General features: G+C 36.1%; 1 protein-coding gene across 7 annotated transcripts in view; it reads left to right on the forward strand.

Moving 5' to 3' along the window:
* The window catches only part of kirrel3b (kirre like nephrin family adhesion molecule 3b), a 237506-nt gene that overhangs the window by 170823 nt on the left and 45347 nt on the right, over positions 1–21336 (forward strand). For all 7 annotated transcript variants that reach the window (XM_051134596.1, XM_051134599.1, XM_051134601.1 and 4 more), the window contains exons 5-6: positions 5749–5899; positions 19239–19344. In XM_051134596.1, the coding sequence (XP_050990553.1) occupies positions 5749–5899; positions 19239–19344 (257 nt within the window). The remainder of the gene's footprint in view (positions 1–5748; positions 5900–19238; positions 19345–21336) is intronic.

Here is a 21336-nt window from a genome sequence, read left to right on the forward strand (position 1 = left end):
GAGGTGTAGTTTTTTTTTTTTTTTTTTTTTTCTATTGGCCTCTGAATGTCATTACCTGATGAGCCGCAGTAAAACACTGATGGTGCAGCAGATGTGATGATAAGACACAACAAAGGCAAAGTGGCACATGGATGGGATGGAGGAAATTCAGTCAGCGATTTGACGATTTTGCCAAGTGTGGGAATTTCAAGAAGGTCAACTTTTTAATAGAACTTTCTGTAGTTTGTTTTGTGTTGTGGGTCATTTTGCAGAGTCCAGAATGTATTTTGGCACTGTCAACAATCTTAAAGACAAAATTATTTATCTTTTAATTAATATCATCAATTTGAAATCTTGTGACATGTCAACAGAACCAAAGTGGGAAACAACAATATTGATTTATGCCGTTTTTTTGGTTTGTTTTTTTCAAAATATTGAATCTATGGAAACTGTTTAGCAACGTACCTCGCTAGTAACTTCCTCAGGTACAAAATGTAAAAATGTGTGTGCAACCTAACTTACATCTAACCTCTAATAGTACCGAAATTGAATGAATGAATGAATTAATAATTGAGTGAATGAATAAGCATTAAATTCAGTTGTACTAATTACATTTATTCTTACAAATTTTCTATTCAAAGAAAAAAAAAAAAAAAGTTACATTTAATGTAAAAAACAAACAAACAAAAAAATAAATAAATAAATAATAATAATTACATATATTACAATAGAAAACAGTTACTTTAAATTGCAGTAATATTCCACAATAATGCAATATCTTTTATGTAATTTATGCAGCCATGATGAGCACAACAAGTGACTAAGTAATTTTGAATGGTAGTGCATATAAAACTGTAGCACATATAAAACTGTAGACACATTTTGCAGTGCTTATTGGGAATCTTAAGTTCAGTGTTGGGGGTAACGCATTACAAGTAACGTGAGTTACGTAATAATATATTACTTTTTTCAAGTAACTAGTAAAGTAGCGCATTACTTTTGAATTTCTAATAAAATATACTTTTTTCAAATAAGTAACGCCAGTTACTTTTTTCCCTATTTATTAATTGGCAAGTCTCTGTCGGGAAATTGGGAGTAAACATGATGTTACTGTATTCTAGACTAAATGTGAACATGCATTAATTCATCTTACTCACAAAAAACATATTCAGTATTCCTCAAAATGAATAAAAACAGTGAAATGCACACTCAGAATATGACGCAACCCTGCAATAATTAAATATGTGAAATAAAACAAATATCCTTTATGTATTTAATCCCATTTTATTAACCAGTGTCTTTGCTGCTGACCTTCGATGATGCAGTTCAACCATACTAATAAGCAACAATTACTTTAGATAAACTAACATCTGTGTTTCATTTTTTTGAAGAGTGATCTCCTGCATAAATGTACTTTTCTTTCAGCTTGAGGTGAATTCATTTCACTTTTGGTGTAAAGGCCTTTTACATTAGAATTGTTTTATATTAAAAACAAAGAAGCAAGCCCTGCCCAGATTTAAAAAGTAATGCAAAAGTAATGTAACGCATTACTTTCCATAAAAAAGTAACTAAGTAACGTAATTGGTTATTTTTTCAGGGAAAAAATTGTAATGCATTATTTTTAAAAGTAACTTTCCCCAACACTGCTCAAGTTTGCATGTCTTTGGGGAGATATGTGAAAAACATCACTCATATATATATAGACCTCTGGTAACTTATTAACCATGATTTCACATATCCCATTTTCTCTGTATGGTTTTTATTATTTTTCCTCCTTCCTCCACTATTCCTCAAAACTTCCCCTTCTCGTCTGTCTCTCAAATTTAATTTTACTCCCAAGATTTCATCCCTGCTTAAATTTCTTTATAATTAGTGCAGGCTTTTAAATAGTAATGCTCACCATGAGAGAATATTTCAGTATTTCAGATAGAGTTCTAATTAACTTTAGTATCAAACTGAAAGTGGGAAATTGTTTCATGCTGCTGAAGCAGGTAGCATGTGGCGCAGTTCTGCAGACGCAAGAGCTTGACTGTCGCCTTCACGCTTTCTCTTCGCCAGATTTAGCCTCTTCTGTTAATGCTTGAAACATCAGTCTGCCTCCACCCCTTCACTTTTATCCCCTCCCCTCAGCACCCCCCTCTTAATTAACCTTCTTGCGGTTTTGCCACTGAAATTAAAAGTGGGAGAGGAGAGAAGTAAAAAGGCATCTAATTAATTGCACCGTAAAATGGTGGAAATTAATCAGAACTGGAGGTGCAGGATTAAATTAGTTAATCAAAGAATGGCTTTTAACCCCAGGAACAGAGACAGAACTTTACACTCTTTTTGAGGGAGATGGGAAAACAAAGCCGCAGAACACTTATCTCTCTTATAGTGAAATTAATACGTGGTAATAGGCGGCGAAACGTGTGGCCATGCCGGTCCTCAATTATTACAGCTGATTTGAAACACCTTCCAGCGACGGCCCGCGTTTAAAAACGCGTAAAGGGACTTTGCGATGACATGCTAATGTTGCCTAAATTATTATTATCACTGCGCCTTGAGGTCTAATCAGCAAATCACTGCCGTTTTTTTTTTTTTCTCCCAGACGTCAACCTAAATTTCACACAATTTTTGTCTGCACACTTCAAAAGGATGTTTACTGACATTTGCTAACCTTTAAACTGAGTAAACGGCTAGATGAGGCCAAAGCAGACACTTTATTTTCAGATTCTGACATTTGACAAGGGACAGGCCCATCTGACATGCACATACAGCTGAGGCATTGTGCCTTAAAACACACATCTAGTTTTGACATTTCTAATTCTGTCTCAGGCCTCATTCTTAAGCTGTATTCTCCACTCCTGATTTTCAGCCTTCACTTCCTGTAGAAAGAGCTGACACGCTCCAGGCTGCACCACTAGAAATTATCTATTTGTAATTTGGAGCTATTTTCAGCCCGGTCCTGGTTAAGTGTTGAGTCCTTGGCTGTTTCAGGCCCCATTCAAGATTAATGACTTCAGACAGGCCCTGAGCAATGAGGGAAACAATCCGGACTGTGTCAGGCAGGATATTACATTGACACATCCTGCGGCTGACAGCTTGTGTCTTTCAGCTGGTGGGGTGAGCACCTAGTCTGCAGAGCAACAGCCGTCACGCTTGCTGCTCGACTCTGTGGCGAACACAATATGCAATACAGTATGCAATGGCCTACATTTGGTGAAACCCTTTCAGTAAAATCACTGTGACAGTGCAATGGATTCAGTCTATCTAGTTTTTTTCCCCCCTTACTTTTTTCTAACACAAGTGTTAATGCACACACAGGCTCATTAAAAAAAAAAAAAAAATCCTCTGCCTTTTTGCAAAACTCGAAAAATGTACCCACACATAAAATTAACTGCAGTTTCTAGCTGACATGAAATAAAACAACAGCATCTTTTAATTCCTTTCACACCAGTTATGATTACAAGGACAGATTCTTGACTAATAAAGACTTATTTTTGTGTAATGTCTTGCACCTCAAAACACTTCTACCATAGTGCATGATTTCTAAACATTTTGCATAACCAGCTCTATAAATAGGTCTTTCTGACATAGTAAATTTGCTCAGTAGCGCACCCGATACAGCTCTCAGATACGAATCCTGTGAAACACAAGTAATGATAAAAGAGCTCAAAGACTTGTAGAAATAAGCTAACATGGCATGATTGATTCAGCAAATGTGTTATCTCACATTTGCATCACACCTTCATTGAGAGAAACGCTCACCGTCCAACATCATAAACATGCACATGACACACAAGCAGTAAAAAACAGCTTGACAGGAAAAGGCTTCCTCTTTTTGTAAACCTTTCAATGAATGGTTGTATCCTTTAAAGCAATGGTGAGTGATGTTTTTCACACAAAACAGTAAATCACGGTAACAGATCCATTTTGATGATCCGTACTTTTCTACCCACTTTCGTATTCAAAACACTGCATGTAAAATAAAGAGTGAAAAGCTTAGTGAATTTGTAATTGTTTTACTAAAGATTATTTAACTGCCTGAAAAACCTCTTTTCAATTGTGAGAAGGTGAGAATTGTTTGGTTTTGCTGGAAGGGTCTCTTCATCAAGCCTTTGTGGCCCCCGTAATAACACATTCTCAGTGTGTTTTAAATATATGCCTTTCTTTTTCTCCTCCTCTCTTCTGTCTCAGTCTTTTTCTTCCCTTCTCTTTTTTCTCTGTTGGTGGGATGGTGAGTGTAAGGTTTCATTACTATATTTCAAATCAGTGGCAAAAAAGAAGAAGAAAAAAAAAATTAATTACTACTATTAGTGAGCTCCCTATCACTGGCCTGTGCAATGACATGACTAATTATTAGCGAGTGACTATTATGGCTCAAAAGTACATTATTCTTCTAGATTCTTTGGGAGAGCTGATGACATTAATACATGGTCTTATAGAGACACAGATGGGGTCTTGACTGGCCACCCACGCAAGGCAGTGCTTCTGGCATTAAAAGGCCACAGGCTGCTGTGGGGGTTTGGCTGAAGGGACATTTTACTAGAACACTTTACATGCTGGAAACTGTACTTTCAAAAATGAACAATTTAATAAGATCTCATAGGTAAAAACAAGATGTGCATCCTCAGAACACACCGTATATATATATATATATATATATATATATATATATATTTTTATTTTTTTATGTTCTGAAATATAATATTTTTAAACCCTGACCTTGGAAGCAGCAACTCTGAGAGTTGATGAAAAAGAGAATTAAAGAAAAGACAAAGTGAGAGATGAAGAAGTAGTGAGTATCATGGTGAATCTCTCCCATCATTCTGCAACACCAGGAAGACTGCCTGCTGGGAAGGCCAATTTATTCTGGTGGGTGACTGTTGTGTTGGCCATGCTGGTTAGCATCTCTCTTTCTCTCCGCCTCTCTATGAGTCATTGCTGTGTGACAGAGAGTGTGGATTCTGTCGAGCGCTTCCAGATGGAGCTCTATGCCGGGCAGGCAAGGCCTAGCGCAGACTATGACCACTGGAAGAAGATTGATTTCGTCTATGGTGTACGACATGCCACGCACCAAAGCTTCACTCTCAAACTGCACAAAGGAGCCCCAAAACATGCTGTTTTCTCCCAAAAACAATCAGTCCATGTGCAAAGAGACCATGAGCACAGAACTGGCTGTTTGTCTCCATTTCCTGTGGACAGCTGGGGGGAAAAGGGCTTTTTTTGAATGCCAGCCTTGGGATTGATTTTGAATGATGTTGTTTTGTGCTGTCTTTCACCCTCAACACCCATGATCGCAACTGGAAAAAAAAAAAAAAAAAAAAAAAAATGTTCAGCTTTTCCTTTACTTTAGACCAGGGGTGACGAACCTCGGTCCTGGAGAGCCGCAGCCCTGCGTAGTTTTGCTTCAGCCCTAATCAAACGCACCTGAACAAGCTAATCAAGGTCTGAAGTGTTACTAGAAAGCAACAGGCAGGTGAGTTTTAATTAGGGTTGGAGCTGAACTCTGCAGGGCCGGCTCTCCAGGACCGGAGTCCGCCCCCTGCTTTAGACTAATATCCATAACCAGGGTATTTGATTTTTTTTTTTCATTAAATTTTTGTATATTTTAATTATTTAATTAATTAATTTCAATGTATTATTGTTGTTATTATTATTATTTTTATATATAATTATAATATACTACAGTATGTGTCATTATGTCCTAAAATAAAATAAAATAAAAAGGCTGTAAAATAATGTAATAAAATAATTTAACTATAACCCTGCTTTATTTTCTTCCTGTAGGCTCTTCTTCGGGATGGGCGAAGGGAGAGCACTGTAAGCACCCTCTATATTTCAGCCTCCAACATCGAATCCGGACAAAAGATCATCTGTCGGGCATCCAACAAGGCTGTGCCCAATGGGAAAGAGACCAGTGTCACTATTGACATTCAACGTAAGTGATTCTACTGTCAGATTTATTTATTTAATTATTTATTTTTTATTTACTTGCACAAAGTCATCATTTTTCTCTCTTTCCTTTTGGATCGTGCTTGCACAGAATTGAAACTCCTAAATACATTGTGATACTTTCACTTAGTAACAGTAACACTTAGATTCTCACTATTAATGACAGAACTGACTGCTGGATTCTCAAAATTAATTTAGATTTGCTATTTCTGAGAGTGATATTAAGATGACCCATCATTTGTGTTGTGAAAATTACACCAATTTGCAAATCATCTTGCACTGAATGAAAATGTTCTGTTATTGTCCTCAATTCAAAATTAGAAAGCACAAAATGTCACCACAGTGTTGCTTCTGGTAACCCTTGAAATATATAAAAGCATGTTTTTCTTCTTTAAATATCCTGCTTCAAAAAAAAAAAAAAAAAAAAAAAAAAAACTGACCTTAAATTGTTCACATCTCACCCACTCATTCTAGTTCTTTCTGTCTAGCCATTTAGAGGAAAGTTTCAGAGAACAATACTATTCTACTTACATTGCTTGAACCTTCATCGGTAACGTTAACTATGACTAATAAAGCAGAACATGCTATTTAGAGAACCATTACTGCATGGTGACAGCTCCATTGTGCAACTTTATGCATGACATAAGAAGTAGCACACAAGGGATCTGGGTGCAGGATGTGGCACTGTGCAGCAAAGCAGACATTAAAGATGATTAACATTTGTTAGTGTTGCACCAGCCTAAATGTTTGCTCAAATATGTCTGTTATGCCAAAGCAGTGGACAGCAGATATAGTATCTTTAGTATAGCTTATGTCAAAGGTGGTTTGAAGAGGCTGAGAAACGTTTGAGTATTTTGCATACAAATTATTATTATTTGCATACAAAAATATATATATATATATATATACAGGTGCATCTCAATAAATTAGAATGTCGTGGAAAAGTTAATTTATTTCAGTAATTCAACTCAATTTGTGAAACTCGTGTATTAAATAAATTCAGTGCACACAGACTGAAGCAGTTTAAGTCTTTGGTTATTTTAATTGTGATGATTTTGGCTCACATTTAACAAAAACCCACCTGCAAAGGTTTCCTGAGCCTTCAAAATGGTCTCTCAGTTTGGTTCACTAGGCTATACAATCATGGGGAAGACTGCTGATCTGACAGTTGTCCAAAAGACAATCACTGACACCCTTCATAAAGAGGGTAAGCCACAAACATTCATTGCCAAAGAAGCTGGCTGTTCACAGAGTGCTGTATCCAAGCATGTTAACAGAAAGTTGAGTGGAAGGAAAAAGTGTGGAAAAAAAAGAGAGTTCAACTCCAACAAAGTCGATCTCCAGGAACAGGGTTGGGCACCCCTGGCTTAGACTATGTACGCTGCACGCATCTACGGCACGTAACGATTCCGACACGGTCACCAGAGCTGATGTTACGTATATACCACCAGCGTCGCACACGTTTCTGAAGCGGCTCTCCACGCTGCTTCTATAAAGATACACGCATACGCCTCTTTCGATTAAATAAAGCCAAAATCCGTCCAAATCCCAATCCGTTTTAGTCGCATAACATCACTTAATGAAAACGTTGTCATTTCGCAATACTTTTTTTATCGACAAAATATTGCCAGAGTTTTGCGCAAATCTGTAATGGAAATGGTATATGGAAATGGAAATCTTTAATGGTTGCCAATTGATGGGTAAAACTTTAATGTAATATAACAATGCATTGTTGAAAACAACAGGCAGTTTTTAAAGAGATTCACGATTTCTGACGTAAGCGAATAAAATAATCTTTTCCGAACACAAGATCATCTGTTCTGTCATAAGCGTCAATAGCTAATCAAATTAATGGTATACAAATGGGCTGATAAGGTCAGAGCAGTGTGATGGCCAGCTTGTCTCTAGACGCGGTTCTAATAACTTTTACCTAAGAAGATAATGCTGCTTCATTTCGGAAGATTAACGTTTTCATTTTTTATTCTTTATAACCCAAGAATGTGGCGACATGGCGTTACGCCGCCTAATCGGTGCAGTAAAGTATAGTTTAAAAGGTTGTGCGTCCTTCAGACAACTCACCAGTAGTGCTTTAACGGACGAAAACGCACACAATTATGTCAAAATGCATGCTTTTGCCGAGTTACCTCGTAAACACAGTTTTAAATTAGTTATAAAGTCTTAAATGACTGCAGAGACTTGGAAGAAAATGGAATATGTGCCAAATCTGCGTCATGTGCATCAGGTTTTAAAGAGGCCGCGCTGCTTTTAAAGTGAAACCTACTGAAATCTGTCATTAATGAGAACAAAAGAACAAAAGAAAGATAAATCATCAATTTGATATAGGTTTTGCATAAACAAGTTTATGTAAAGATTGTTTTAAAATCACTTAAATTAAAAGTTGTTATATATTTCAGAGCCTAAACATAAGAAATAATAGCTTTCAGTTATACTGTAATGTTGAATGGCTATAATTAATAGGTAAAATGGAGGGAAACCAATAGCAGGACAAATTAAAAACATAAATATATTTAGTCGTTGTAGTTTTTGCAAAAAGAGTTTCATGGCTGGTGAAAAAAAAAAAAAACTGGCAAAAGTATATACATGCAACAGAGTTTGAACACTGACAGGCTGAGAGATACAACAATAAAATGAAATCAGTTTTAAGAAATATTAGGACTAACTGTTTTATTATAATTTATATATTGTATTGTATTTAATTTATTATATTCTCTCATTCCCCTCATTCCTATGTCTCTTATTCACTTTACTCCAAATGCTCTATAGATGTGTAGAGACGCTGTACACTCCACTGCTGTCCAGATCTGCTCCCCATTCAACCGTCGGTGTTTTAATTAAACCACGCGAGAAATCAGACCTACTGTAATTGAACTCAGTCTCAGCGCAGACAAATTTGCCAAGTCTCTGCACTCTCTAATTTCATTACCCCACTCTCACCACCCCTCCACGGAAAGATGGAAATATTTCAAATGTATCACAGAGACGAGCCATCGTGTTGCAAAATTTTGCGCGGTTGAAAGAAACATCCCTGGGAGAGAGGCAGGTGAATGTGGAACGGGAGCCGTGCAAAGAGGATAATGAGGTTTTCAGAATTACATGCAGTCAGAGGCCCAGTCCGTTTTTGAATGACTAAATGAATACCCGTCTGAGTGGGATACATTTACATCACCCTCCTGAGCTAGAGCTCTGCAAACTATCAGACATTAACTCAGAAGAAGGGAACAAATAGAGACAGTGAATGGTAAGCGATGACGGCAAGCTCCCCCTCTGAGGATCAAACACTAGCAGGTGTTTAATGAATAAGTTATGGAGGTGTCGGCAGGTGGGACGAAGCTAAGGATGCAAACCCGATGCGGAAGGGTACGAGTGTTTCCACAGGCGCATCCTCCAGGCCACAGGGGGGGCTGTGTAGCCATGCAAATCAGTTAATATTGATGAAGGACAGCTGTCTGACGATGCACAGCTCAGATGACTCAGGGTAAAGAGAATTGCATGCTACTGCATTATTCAAATATATACAGATTATTCCAGTGGAAATTATCCAAACGTTTAATATGAAGGAATGAAGCCAATGCATAATTGCATAGAAAAGTATAATGTCACAAGCATTCCCTCAACTGTTCAATTATGAGTTTGTTTAAGGGTGAAGTAAACTTTAGTGAACACAAAAACAATCCAACGTGAAGTCCTACAATACTGTTAGTTTAGACCAAGACACTACGGTTTGGTTGGTTAGCATTTAGGAAACCCAGCATGATTAGCAGATGAGGTCAAACCAGACGTGTTTATTTAGACCTGATTACTCGCTAGTATGGTAAATGTGTTAGAAACAAGTTTAGGGGAGGTAGTCATAGTTGCTTCTAGGTTTACATTTAATTTCAATATTGCATATTGTTTCTGTATAATACAGCTGTTGGACTGTATAGTGGCAAAAGTTTAGTGCCGGACGTTTGAGGAATGGCACATTGCAATTTGTATATGCAATGGAACTGATTCCAGCCAAATCTTCTATTTTTATAATAGTGAAAAATAAAGTTGAGTTTATACTACTGATTAAAAGTATAAATGTTAAAGTATAATTTAACCATTTTCATTCATTCATTCATTCATTCATTCATTCATATTTGTTCACTCACTCATTTATTTATTTATTTATTTATGCAGTTATGGCATTTTAGATTGAAATTACATTCTAAGTAGGAAAATAGGAAACAGCCACTGCTCCATACAGAAATCTGATCACACCATCATCAAGTCTGAAATGATATGACAAACCAGAAAAAAAAAGAAAACAGGACAAATTAAGCGAATGTTTTGACCCAGCGGTTGGGTAAAATTTTTGACCTTCTGGGTAGTTTTACTTAACCCAACTATTGCTTAAAAATTACTACATTTCTACTATTATATACTATATTTGCTTAAAATGAACCTAAAATAGGACCCAATAGGTTGAAAATTAACATTGCGCATTTTACCCAGCACTGGGTTGCATTTAACCCCAAGTGTAGATTTTATTTACCAATTAACTTCCATTGACTAAATCAAATCAACCTTTGGTGTGACCACCCATTGCATTTAAAACAGCTTTTGTCCTAGGTACACTTGTGCATAGCTTTTCATATGCAAAAAAAAAAAAAAAAAAAAAAAAGAGAAAAAAAAAAAACATGTTAATTGGTTAACAGTATATTATATTTATTATATTATATTATATTACAAAGTAAATTGATTTTAAATGTACTAAATTTCAGTTTTATTATTAAAAACCTACAGAACAGATGTATTAAAATAATGCCACACAAGTTTTAGTAGAAAGTACATTAAATTACATTCTGCAGTTATATTTTAATGACAGTAGAAGTAATCATGAAATTATTAATAGAGGTAAATACAGTAAGTGTCTGAAAACATTCAGTTCACGCTTTCTTTCACAGGGGCAGTATTAATGTAATCTGATATATACATATAACATAATTACTCATCACCACCAACAGAAAAAAGCAACTGAGTGAATCAGTTAATTAATCCTTTTGGTGAACTGAATCAAATAATTTGAGACAATGAAATGAATCAGATCCCCTCTACTAGCTCTTATGGCTCTTCTAGGAATATAAACAATTATAGATAAAGAACATATTTGCTACTCCCTGAAAATCTCAATAAACAATGTGTAGGCGAGTACAGCAGTGCAGTGCTCAGACCTTAGCAAGAGTAATGAGAACGAAAAAGAAAAATCAATACGCTTTATTTTACTTTTTTTCTTTTTGTGCATGTGGTGTGTGTATGTGTGTGTAGCAGGATCGATGTTGTGAGTGCAGTGCGGTGAACATGTTGCCTTGTACCCTACATAGGCTGAAACACAGAACAGACAGAGAATCGATGGCTGACCCCAGGTGAACGACAGATATTCTTCCTGTCTGCCTGTTTAAGAGAATGACAAAAGGTTAAGAACTTAAGGATGAGAACTTAAAGGAAAGAGGGAAGAAGGCAAAGATTAGAATATCAAACTTAGACTTTGATAAGTTGCCAAATGAAAGACACTTACTAAGACTGACAGCTTCACTGGATGAAAATGAAAAAAAAAAAAAAAACAACCAGAGATGTGTGTGCACACAATTCATCACGTTCATCCTCTAATATGCCCACTCTAGCTGTTGTCAGTCCTCATTCAGAGTCCACTAATTGACCACTTGGTTCAATGTGATAATGTCATCGGCAACAAAAGTAATTAAAGGCTTTCTGGAGTTTTGCTCAGCTCAGATAATTCTCATTCTGATCAGCGAAGGCCTCTGAGACAGCCACTCGCTTTCAGTCAAAATGAGGTCTAAATTGAGACGAGTCCAAACATTATCCAGTGCATTACTTCACTGTTTAAACTTGTCCAGTTCAATGCATTTCGCTGCCTTTATTTTCCAGTAATCATTTAAACGCAGGAATTAGAGTGACTTGAAAAATTTTTGCTAGACATAAGCCCCGCTAGGTTAAGCGAATTAGCATCTAAAAATGAAATGTACTGGGAAATCATAGTGGGCATTTCTTTAAGAGCCTAAAGCTGAAGAAAAACCCAAAATATGGCACTGGCCCTAGAGGGGTCACATCACTTGACAGCAAAAATGACTGCTCCCGAAAATCCATGTATCTCATTTCACATGTGAAGAAGCCAGGATAAAAAAAAACAAAAAAACAAAAAAAAACAGTATGGACAAAAGATGGGACTGACCTTAGTACATTTACAGTATTTTCTGGAGGGAAAGAAAGAAAGAAAGAAAGAAAGAAAGAAAGAAAGAAAGAAAGAAAGAAAGAAAGAAAGAAAGAAAGAAAGAAAAAAGAAAACAACTTAGCTTAGTAAAACCTGTACTTCACTTTTCAAAGTTTTTCATCTTGATATTATTTGAACATCATATCTTGAATGCAATTAGATGCACAGATTGGCTATAATTAGATTAGTGAAGGGAATAACACATTATGTGTAAAGAAATATATGCTTTAGCAATACATTATTCATTTAGAGATTTTGACAGACAGCTCCACAGGGCAAAAACTGCAGGATGTTTAAATTCATTGCACAGAACTAAACTGCTAGATCAAAAGCAGTACATCAGTGTATCCCTTATGAAGTGAGACGAAAGCTAAGCTATAGTGTACTAAGTACTTGAACTTTTCCGTTTAGGGTCCTTGAATTTGCACTTGTTTGGGTTTTGTGGTATTCAAGATGTGGTCTGACTGATGTACCCACTTCATGAGGGACTACTCTGGTTATATCATTTTTACTCTCATTCTGTTTGTACTGTTGGGTCAGACTTGTATATTTTTTACTCTGGACTAAACATTTGACCCGGATTCCATTAATGCCTGGTGACTGATGTGTTGTTTATTTGTCCTGTATTTGACCGTTTTCCTTGGTCACATAAAAAATCCATAAACTTGTGGGTGGGGCTTTTCATATCATTAGCGATTTCTACCTAAGGATGTTGATTTTTAGAAGTTAGCTGTCTGAGATCCCGAACAAGAACGTGATTTGTGTAACATTAGCAACACATTATTAGCTGTTTGATAATGTCAAGCCAAAGGGTAATATATCAGTTACATTGCATGTCTGAGATTGTACAGAGCAATACATAAAATGCACTACCATTATGATACATTGACTTGTAGATGACCCTTTGTAATTCGCTTTTCTATTTCTTCTACTCCTTCAGAATCAGTTTCTGGCTCAAACATGTATGGATGAATTAATCTAATGTTGCTACTTAGTACTACTTAAAGCGGTCATGAACTGCCATTTTTATTATTTTGTACTGTTCTCTGTGGTCCACTTAAAATGTTATCAAGAATTTTACATCAAAAAACATCATAATTTAGACGTAATAGGCTATTTTCTGCATTGCGGATTGTAGATTTGGAAGTAAACGGCCACTGCTATGATTGGCTAACAGATGTCGGCACAGCATTGTATGTACTGCGTCAAATTGTGCCTTGTTTGTAAACAAATCCGCAGTTAAATGAACACCTAGAACTTAATTAAAAATAAAGTTCATCCACTCTTTCCTAATGTTGGGATCAGAAGAGAGGCAGTGTTTTACCACAGCTTTGAACTGCACATTGTCTTGTTGCTTTCTGGGGCATCTATATCATTTTGTTTCTGCATAGACCTATGTTTGTCTCTCTCGTTATTTACACTACATGCATAAATCAGTGGGTGGAGCTAAACCGGCAGTGATGTAGAAGCAGGCATTGATCTTCTTCTGCAAAAGCAATGTTTAGCCACACTATTTCATCATAGAGTGGAACATCATAGAGCGGCTTCAGTATAAGCTGTTTTTAGACTAGCAAGAAAGTTTTGAGTTCTAAAACTTACAGGATTTTTTTTTATCGTACAATGACCTCTTATATGTCAAAAAAATAAAGGGAATTTTGATTTCTGGTGTTGAGCTGGTGTGACTTAATGGAGGCGGGGACTGATTTGCATATTCATGATCAGTGTATGCTTAGTGAGTAAATTTTGTATGCTTAGTGAGTTACATTCAAGACATTAAGACAGCATTTTAATGTAGAAATTTTAAATATGTCAATTTGATTATAAAAGATGTTTTAAGGCATAAAAGTGGTGACTGCAGGGGAATTTTAATGGTATACACTAAATACATGAAGAGGATTAAGTGCTGAGCCTTAATTATTTATGTATAATTATTTACATATATTTACATATATTTTTTGTAGATTATTATTTGTGTGTGTGTGTGTGTGTGTGTGTAGTATCAAAGATACCTGCCAGGAAGGGTTACTTACATTGTCAACAAATGAACTCACCTCAAAGGCCTTTTGAAAATACTATTCTCAGTCTCTAATATAGATGCATGAACTGTGTTCACAGACAGTGCAAAAGTTGATGTGAGATCCCACTGTCAGTGAAACTCACAGTGTGGCATAGATTCAGTCAAGTTATAAAGAGATTAAATCGCCCTCCTCCTGCTGATACAAGGCCATCAGCTCTCTCTTTCTCACTGAGAACAGCTGGCCACAGTGACCCAGGGAGAATGGAAATCAAGCTTTAAGAAAGACAGAGAAGCCATTTTCTTTGGCACCTTCCTCGCAACTCTGGGGAAGTTGGCCGATTGTTCAAAACCGCCATCTGCTCTTCGCTTTGAACTTCCGATCAAAAGCTGTCATCTCACCACTGTCCCCCCCAACCCTTTTATTTTATATAATTATTTTTGTAGATCACGCCTCTCCTCCAATCTCATTGTTTTGGGGGTTGTCATTGTTGCAGCCGTGTTTCAGACCTTCGTGCTCTCCCTGCTGATGAAGCAGAGGAATTAGCGAGCTGCATATTGATGGCCTGTCGCGTGCTGCTCAGGCCGGAGAGACTCATGCATTTATACATCAAAGTGACAAACAGACTTCTTTATTAAGACACTGTCTGTAGATAGATTTGGGGGTCACAGGGGGTCTTGGTGAGCTTCTGCCAGGCTGCCTCTGGAGAAGGGCCTTTGAGAGGCGTTAGTCAATCCTCTAGGGCCAAATGTCCATCTAAAAGTGCTTATTTCATTATTTAAGACAGGAAGTTAATGTCACTTTTCAGTTTTGTCATAAGTTAATGACACTTTTGATGGCTTTAGTCTCCCTCAAGGGTCACTCTCAAAAGACTTGAACTGACATCAAAGGCAATCATGATGTGCTTCAAAATAGCTAAGGCCAAAATGAATGTTAACATCAAAAATACTGAAAATAAAGCAACGAGTCACTGAAGGCTTTACAGTCCAGTGATTTTATCACAGGTAATAAGTGTTTTTAAAGAGACAGTTCACCCAAAAATAAAAATTCTGACATTTACTCACCCTCAAGTTGTTCCAAACCTGTATGAGTTTCTTTCTTCTGTTGAACACAAAAGAAGATATTTTGAGAATGTTGGTAAATAAATAAATAAATAAATAAATAAATAGATAGATAGATAGATAGATAGATAGATAGATAGATAGATAGATAGATAGATAGATAGATAGACAGAAACACCTTAGTTTTGTTCAGAGGCCCAAAATGAGCAGATACAGAGTTCTGGCTCTAGATGGCACAGTCCAATAGGTCTAACTCAATCTGACCTATGACATCATTAACACATGGCACAGCTGATTGGTTCTCTCCTGTATCAGTAGCCAATGAGCTCACTGCTCAACATTCAAATATATAGCTAATGCTTGCCGTAGCAGTTTGCAGCATGCTTCAGAAATCCTCCACCTTCCCCAGCTCCACCTGTATAGATCTGTTATGAGCAGTGTTGGGGAAAGTTACTTTTAAAAGTAATGTATTACAGTATTGTGTTACTTCCTAAAAAAAAGTAACTAATTACGTTAGTTAATTTTTATGGAAAGTTACCTAAAATAACATAAATATTAGTCACTATATCTCCCAAAAATTTTGTTTTAGTTTCAAAACATATAATATAATATAATAATAATATGATGATTGAGAGAAAAAAAAATAATAAAAAATGTTCCTCAAAAGTCTGTTTTATCATATTTTACAAATTTTTAACCTGATTTAGTACACCCCAAAATTCTGTTATCATTTCCTCAACTGTTATTTATTTATTTATTTATTTATTTATTTATTTATTTATTTATTTATTTTTTCTTTATTCTGTTGAGAATAAAAGGAGATATTTGATGGTTGCCAAAAGAGACCGTTGATGGTAGCAACTGATTTCCACAGTATTTTTGTTGCTGTTTTTGAACTATCCTTTCAAAGAAACATGATCAATGACCTGAAGTTGGACAACTGAACTATTATTCTAATAAGACCTTTTATGTTTTAAAATAATATAAACAATCAATCAGACTACAAAAGATTTTGTACAACAGGTTTTTCAGCCACGTTTTCATCATGTTGATCATTTAGAGGCCTTACACTGTAAAAAAATAAACAGCACAATTTGTTGAGTCAGCTTAAAATAATTTGTTACCCTGCTGCCTTAAAAATTTTAAGTTCAGTCAACTAAAATAAGTTTATTCAACTTGAAATGTTAAGTTGTACTAAGTAAAAACTTAGATATTTGTGTTTGCTAAACTTAACAGATGGGTAAGTAACTCAGCAGCCTTAAAATTTTAAGTTGATTTAACTCAAATATCTAAGTTGTCACTTAGTATAATTTAACATTTAAATTTGAACAAACTTCTTTTGAGTTGACTAAACTTAAAATTTTAAGGCAGCCAGGTTATAAATTATTTTAAGTTGTCTCAACAAATTGTTTATTACAGTGTAGAAATTTACATATCATATATGATACAGTAGGGTTAATATTAATTACTAATATAAGAATAAATAATGCTTCTGCCAATATAGACCATTAGCCTAACTGTAGGGTGTTTATCAGAACTTGGTATACTAATACAAAATCTGTGGTTAACTATCTGTTTAATAATATGTATCAACCAATAAACACGCCTGTTATCCTCCTACCTGCATGCACAATTGAGCAGAGTAAATACTTTACACATATCCTGCTGGTAATCAGGCAGCACGCAGCACTAAATAGTTTGTCCATGGTTGCGCCGGTGTGTCCCACGGGCACAGGAATGACGGTTGGTGTTGTTCAGCCAGAGAACAACCTGGCACAGGTGTGTGTGATCGAAAAGGCAGATGGGTTTAAAGGGCAGCACCTGCACCCACCGCTGGGATGCTGCTCTGCCCAGCTGTGCTCCTGCGGGCCACATACTATACCTCAGAGCAGACATGCACCCACACACGCACACTTCACACAGCAGCAGCTACCCCGGTGACACTCCAGCTGACTCATGCCTATTTTCTTTCGGCCCACTGATCTGTGTTGTTGAATACAGCCGTGCCAACACAGCCAAAATTAGTGTTACTTGAGTGTAGAAGGACACAGAAAACATGCATGCAGAATAGCTGGCTCTCAAATGCATGACTGGCACTGGCTTTCTCTCTCTCTCTCCTCTATCTTTATCTGCTCCCTGTGGATGCTGAATCGCTGATGTGTGCTGCTTAGCTTCTGCGCTTGCCACTGACCAGTCTTGGTAAAAGCACAACAATTAGGTCTCTTTTCCTTTTTTTAGCCTCTCTGGAGACGCATAAAGCAGTTTTTGTTGTATATCGTTGTTCTTCTCAGTGCATCACATGGGTAGTGCAAAATTAGGCCCAGCGTGAGAGGGATACGAGGGACATCTACTGTATCTGCTAATACTGTTTCACATTTAAATATGCTAAACAAATATTTTGGGTGAAACTTTTAAATTAGTGAACATATATTCAGAGTTAACTAAGTGTTTTCTCCTACCTGGTTAGGGTTAGGGTTAGGGTTAGGTTCTCCTACCTGGTCTCATGGCAAAAACGTACCTGGCGGCACGTTTTTGCGAGAGACTCAAAATATGTACCAATAAATACATGTTACTGCAGTTTCCAAAATCAATGAATACTAGTGGCAGTAAAACTCTTGACACCTTTTATTCCTTTTCATTTAATGTATGATTTATATGAGTTTAGATTAATAAAGCGTAATTTTCGCACAGTTACTTGACTTCAAAAAAAATTTAATATGCTGGGAGAAAACCGCAAACTGATGCTTTTGAATGTTAGCATCACATATCCAGCGCAATATCTATGGGTTTTCATAGACAGTAGGTTTGTTCAGTAGCTCAAGCAATACAGAGATGTACTTGAGAGGTGAAGAGCTCCGGTACGAATCCTGTGTAACCCGTTCAACAAAACAGTTCAAATCTACACACAAGGAAGATTCAAATGGCACGTTTGCGTCAACAAATGCGTTTTTATATTAGTTTTGCATTTGTTAACACTATCGGTATGGGTTTGGTGTAGGGCATATTTACAACACGATAGAGCGTTAACTTTTGGCAGCAGTTTTCATGAGACTGGGTTGGTTTTCTCTCAATAAACTCCTAATTGTCTGTCTTTAATATTTAGCAAGGTAGTTGTTAAGTTTAGATCTCGGGTTCGGTTAAGAGATCTAGAATGCGGTGATGCAGAATAAAGCATTAATATGTTCTTTATAAGTACTAATAAACAGACAATATGCTAGTAATATACATGCTAACAAGCAACTAGTTACTAGAGAATCGTGTTTCTTAAAATATTACCTGATTTTATTTAATATAAACTTTCAGGTCTGCAATGTAAATTATTTAGCCTGCATCAAACATTTCTTATTCATTTTTGTTTTTACTTTCTAAGAAAAGAATTTACAGCTGCAAAGTTATTTATGTCATGGAGATCCCAAACTTCTCATGTCAGTTTTAATTACTCTATTTACCTATGAATGTCTTGGATTTGTAGAATTATTTTAAAGACTGGTATGAATCATTTTGCCTTTTTAGTTGTATTATTTGACTTTTGCACTTTAATACTATGTACTTTACTAAAAGAACATTTGAAGAAGGCAATGTGCTCTTTAAAATAAAAAGGAAAAGGTATTGGTTGCATAATCTTTGTGTTTGCTATTAATATCTCAGTTTAAATGCCATTATGCTGTGCTCTCTTTTTGTTGTATTTGTAACAGAATGCTTTGCAATTAAACTGTTGTTCTAATTAGTCCTCATTTGCAAAGATAAAGAGGTATACCTCTTATTAGTTGACATACTGTTCTTTAGTTAGTGCTTTTCACAAATTTGCATCATTTGATGATGCAGAGTTCATACAATCGCAGTTATTTTCAACACTCCTACCTGAACAATTCCTCAGGTAACAGCAGAAACAAATTTCCACCTATTGGTTAAATTACTGTGCATTTATGCTAAAAAAAAGAAATGTTTTTATTAGTTTCTTTTGTCTTTTTGCAGACTTGCCGTTGGTGAATCTCTCGGTGGAGCCTCAACCAGTCCTGGAGGGAAACCTGGTGAAGTTTCATTGCTCAGCCAAAGCTAACCCACCAGTCACCCAATACAAGTAAGACACCAAACACAACTGGGGGGGGTCTTTTATAATACTGCATCCTCTGAGGATGATTAGACAGAACAAACTCTAAATCACATTTATCATCTGACTGGCACATCACTGTGTTGCAGAAATGCTCTGGCATTTAGTTGCAAATATTTTTAGAGCTGTCTCAAAGCTGAAATCCGCTATCCTGGCTGGCATCCGTTTGCTATGTCTAAGCCAAGACATGGATTGGGGCGCCACATCGGGCATTCAAATCAAAGCAGGGATGTGTCTATCTGACACACTGATCCAATATCCAAGAATAATGTTTCCTGTCCTCTCCAAACAGATGAGAATGAGGTTGAAATACAAGTTATTTATTTCCATGAGATGTAGCCTCGGCCTTGCGGAGGACCAATAGCGAGACGATTTGTTAGAACATGCTTTTCTGTGTGGGTTTTGAAACTAGGTGAAAAATAAGAGCAGTAAAATCAATAGTGAGGAGAATTGCACAGCAATGAATCTTGATGTACTGAGGAATGGAATGGATCCGTGATATAGTTGTAGGTGGGCAAACTGAGTTGTTGTTTCTAGCTTTTGAAATGACAGATATCGGAATCAGACAAGCCTACAGTATATTTGATTGCCTATCAGGCCCTAGCTGAATGGAGCCGTTTGTTTTTCACACCAGAGCATCAGATATGAAGAGTGAGATGACCAGCTTCTGCTCGAAAGAACAATAGCACGACTTAATGATTTACAGAGAAAGGATGGCATAATAGTATGCAGAGTTGAACAATACAGGCAAGAAATATTTACAGACTGTGCTGATTTTAAGATATCAAGTTACCTTGCCACATTACTTTGTTCTTTCCACATACACATGTTATTGTCACTTCAGTGGATAAGCATTATGACATATATAGTGTCCAGTGTCTTTACTATAAATGACAGGAATAACGTGCGCTTCAGCTGTACTTTATTTAGGATAGTCTTTATTGGTCTTTGCTATTTTTTCAAGTACTGAAAATGTTTTTCAAAACCTGTTATATCTCGATTTAGAAGTCATAGGCGTGTTTCTATTTTCTAGTTATGTAGTTGTCCATGGACATTTTGTATTTGTCTATGTCCTTTATATCATCGATGCTCCTTTATTCCTGTGAGGTCTGTGGCATTGCATGTTGTAAAATATCTATAGGAGCAATATTCATCCTGACTTCAGCTAGAGGAAACAACAGAAGTGGTGGTGAGGGAGAGAGAAAAGGGAAGACACTGCGGAGCTGTAAAACCCCACCAGGCAGAGCACATTATTGTCTTTAGAGATTTTATTTATTTTTCTTCAGTTGGCTGTTATATTGTTTGGTGCCAGGTGTTTTAATGTAATAAATGCATATTTTCACAATGTTGAATTTAAGTAAACATTGTTAGGGCATCCCTATGGAAGCTGTCAAGGATCATTCTGACTGGCTTTCTCACAATTCTCTCACAAGAGTTTGTTTCATGTATAAATGTATTTTTTTCGCAATGGCATTATTAATCAAATTTTAATCTCACAATTCTGTTTACATTTTAAAATCGTAAGGTACACACACACACACACACACACATATATATATGTCTATATATATGTCTATATATATATATACATATATATATATATATATATATATATATATATATTAAAAATAGTAAATGGTGTTGTACAATAGGAATACCAAATTATTGTTTTAAGTGTGAGAATATAGCAGAAGTAACACCGACATTTAAAAACAATGGACTTGTGACAAGGCTCCTGAAATAATGAGGTCTTCACTTTAAGTTTTTATTTAGTAATGAGTGAATTTTTGCTGGAAAAAGAGCAGGAGAAATATCATGCAAGTGTCTTAGAGCCAATAAACAATACAACTCATTTAACCTCTTCCAAGGCCCATATTTACAAAATATAGACTTCTGGGAATTCATACTCTTGTCTTAAGAGACCAAGTCAATCATTTTGCATCCAAAAGCATCCAAAATGTT

The sequence above is a fragment of the Labeo rohita genome, chromosome 18, assembly GCF_022985175.1.
Source record: "Labeo rohita strain BAU-BD-2019 chromosome 18, IGBB_LRoh.1.0, whole genome shotgun sequence".
NCBI lineage: Eukaryota > Metazoa > Chordata > Actinopteri > Cypriniformes > Cyprinidae > Labeo > Labeo rohita.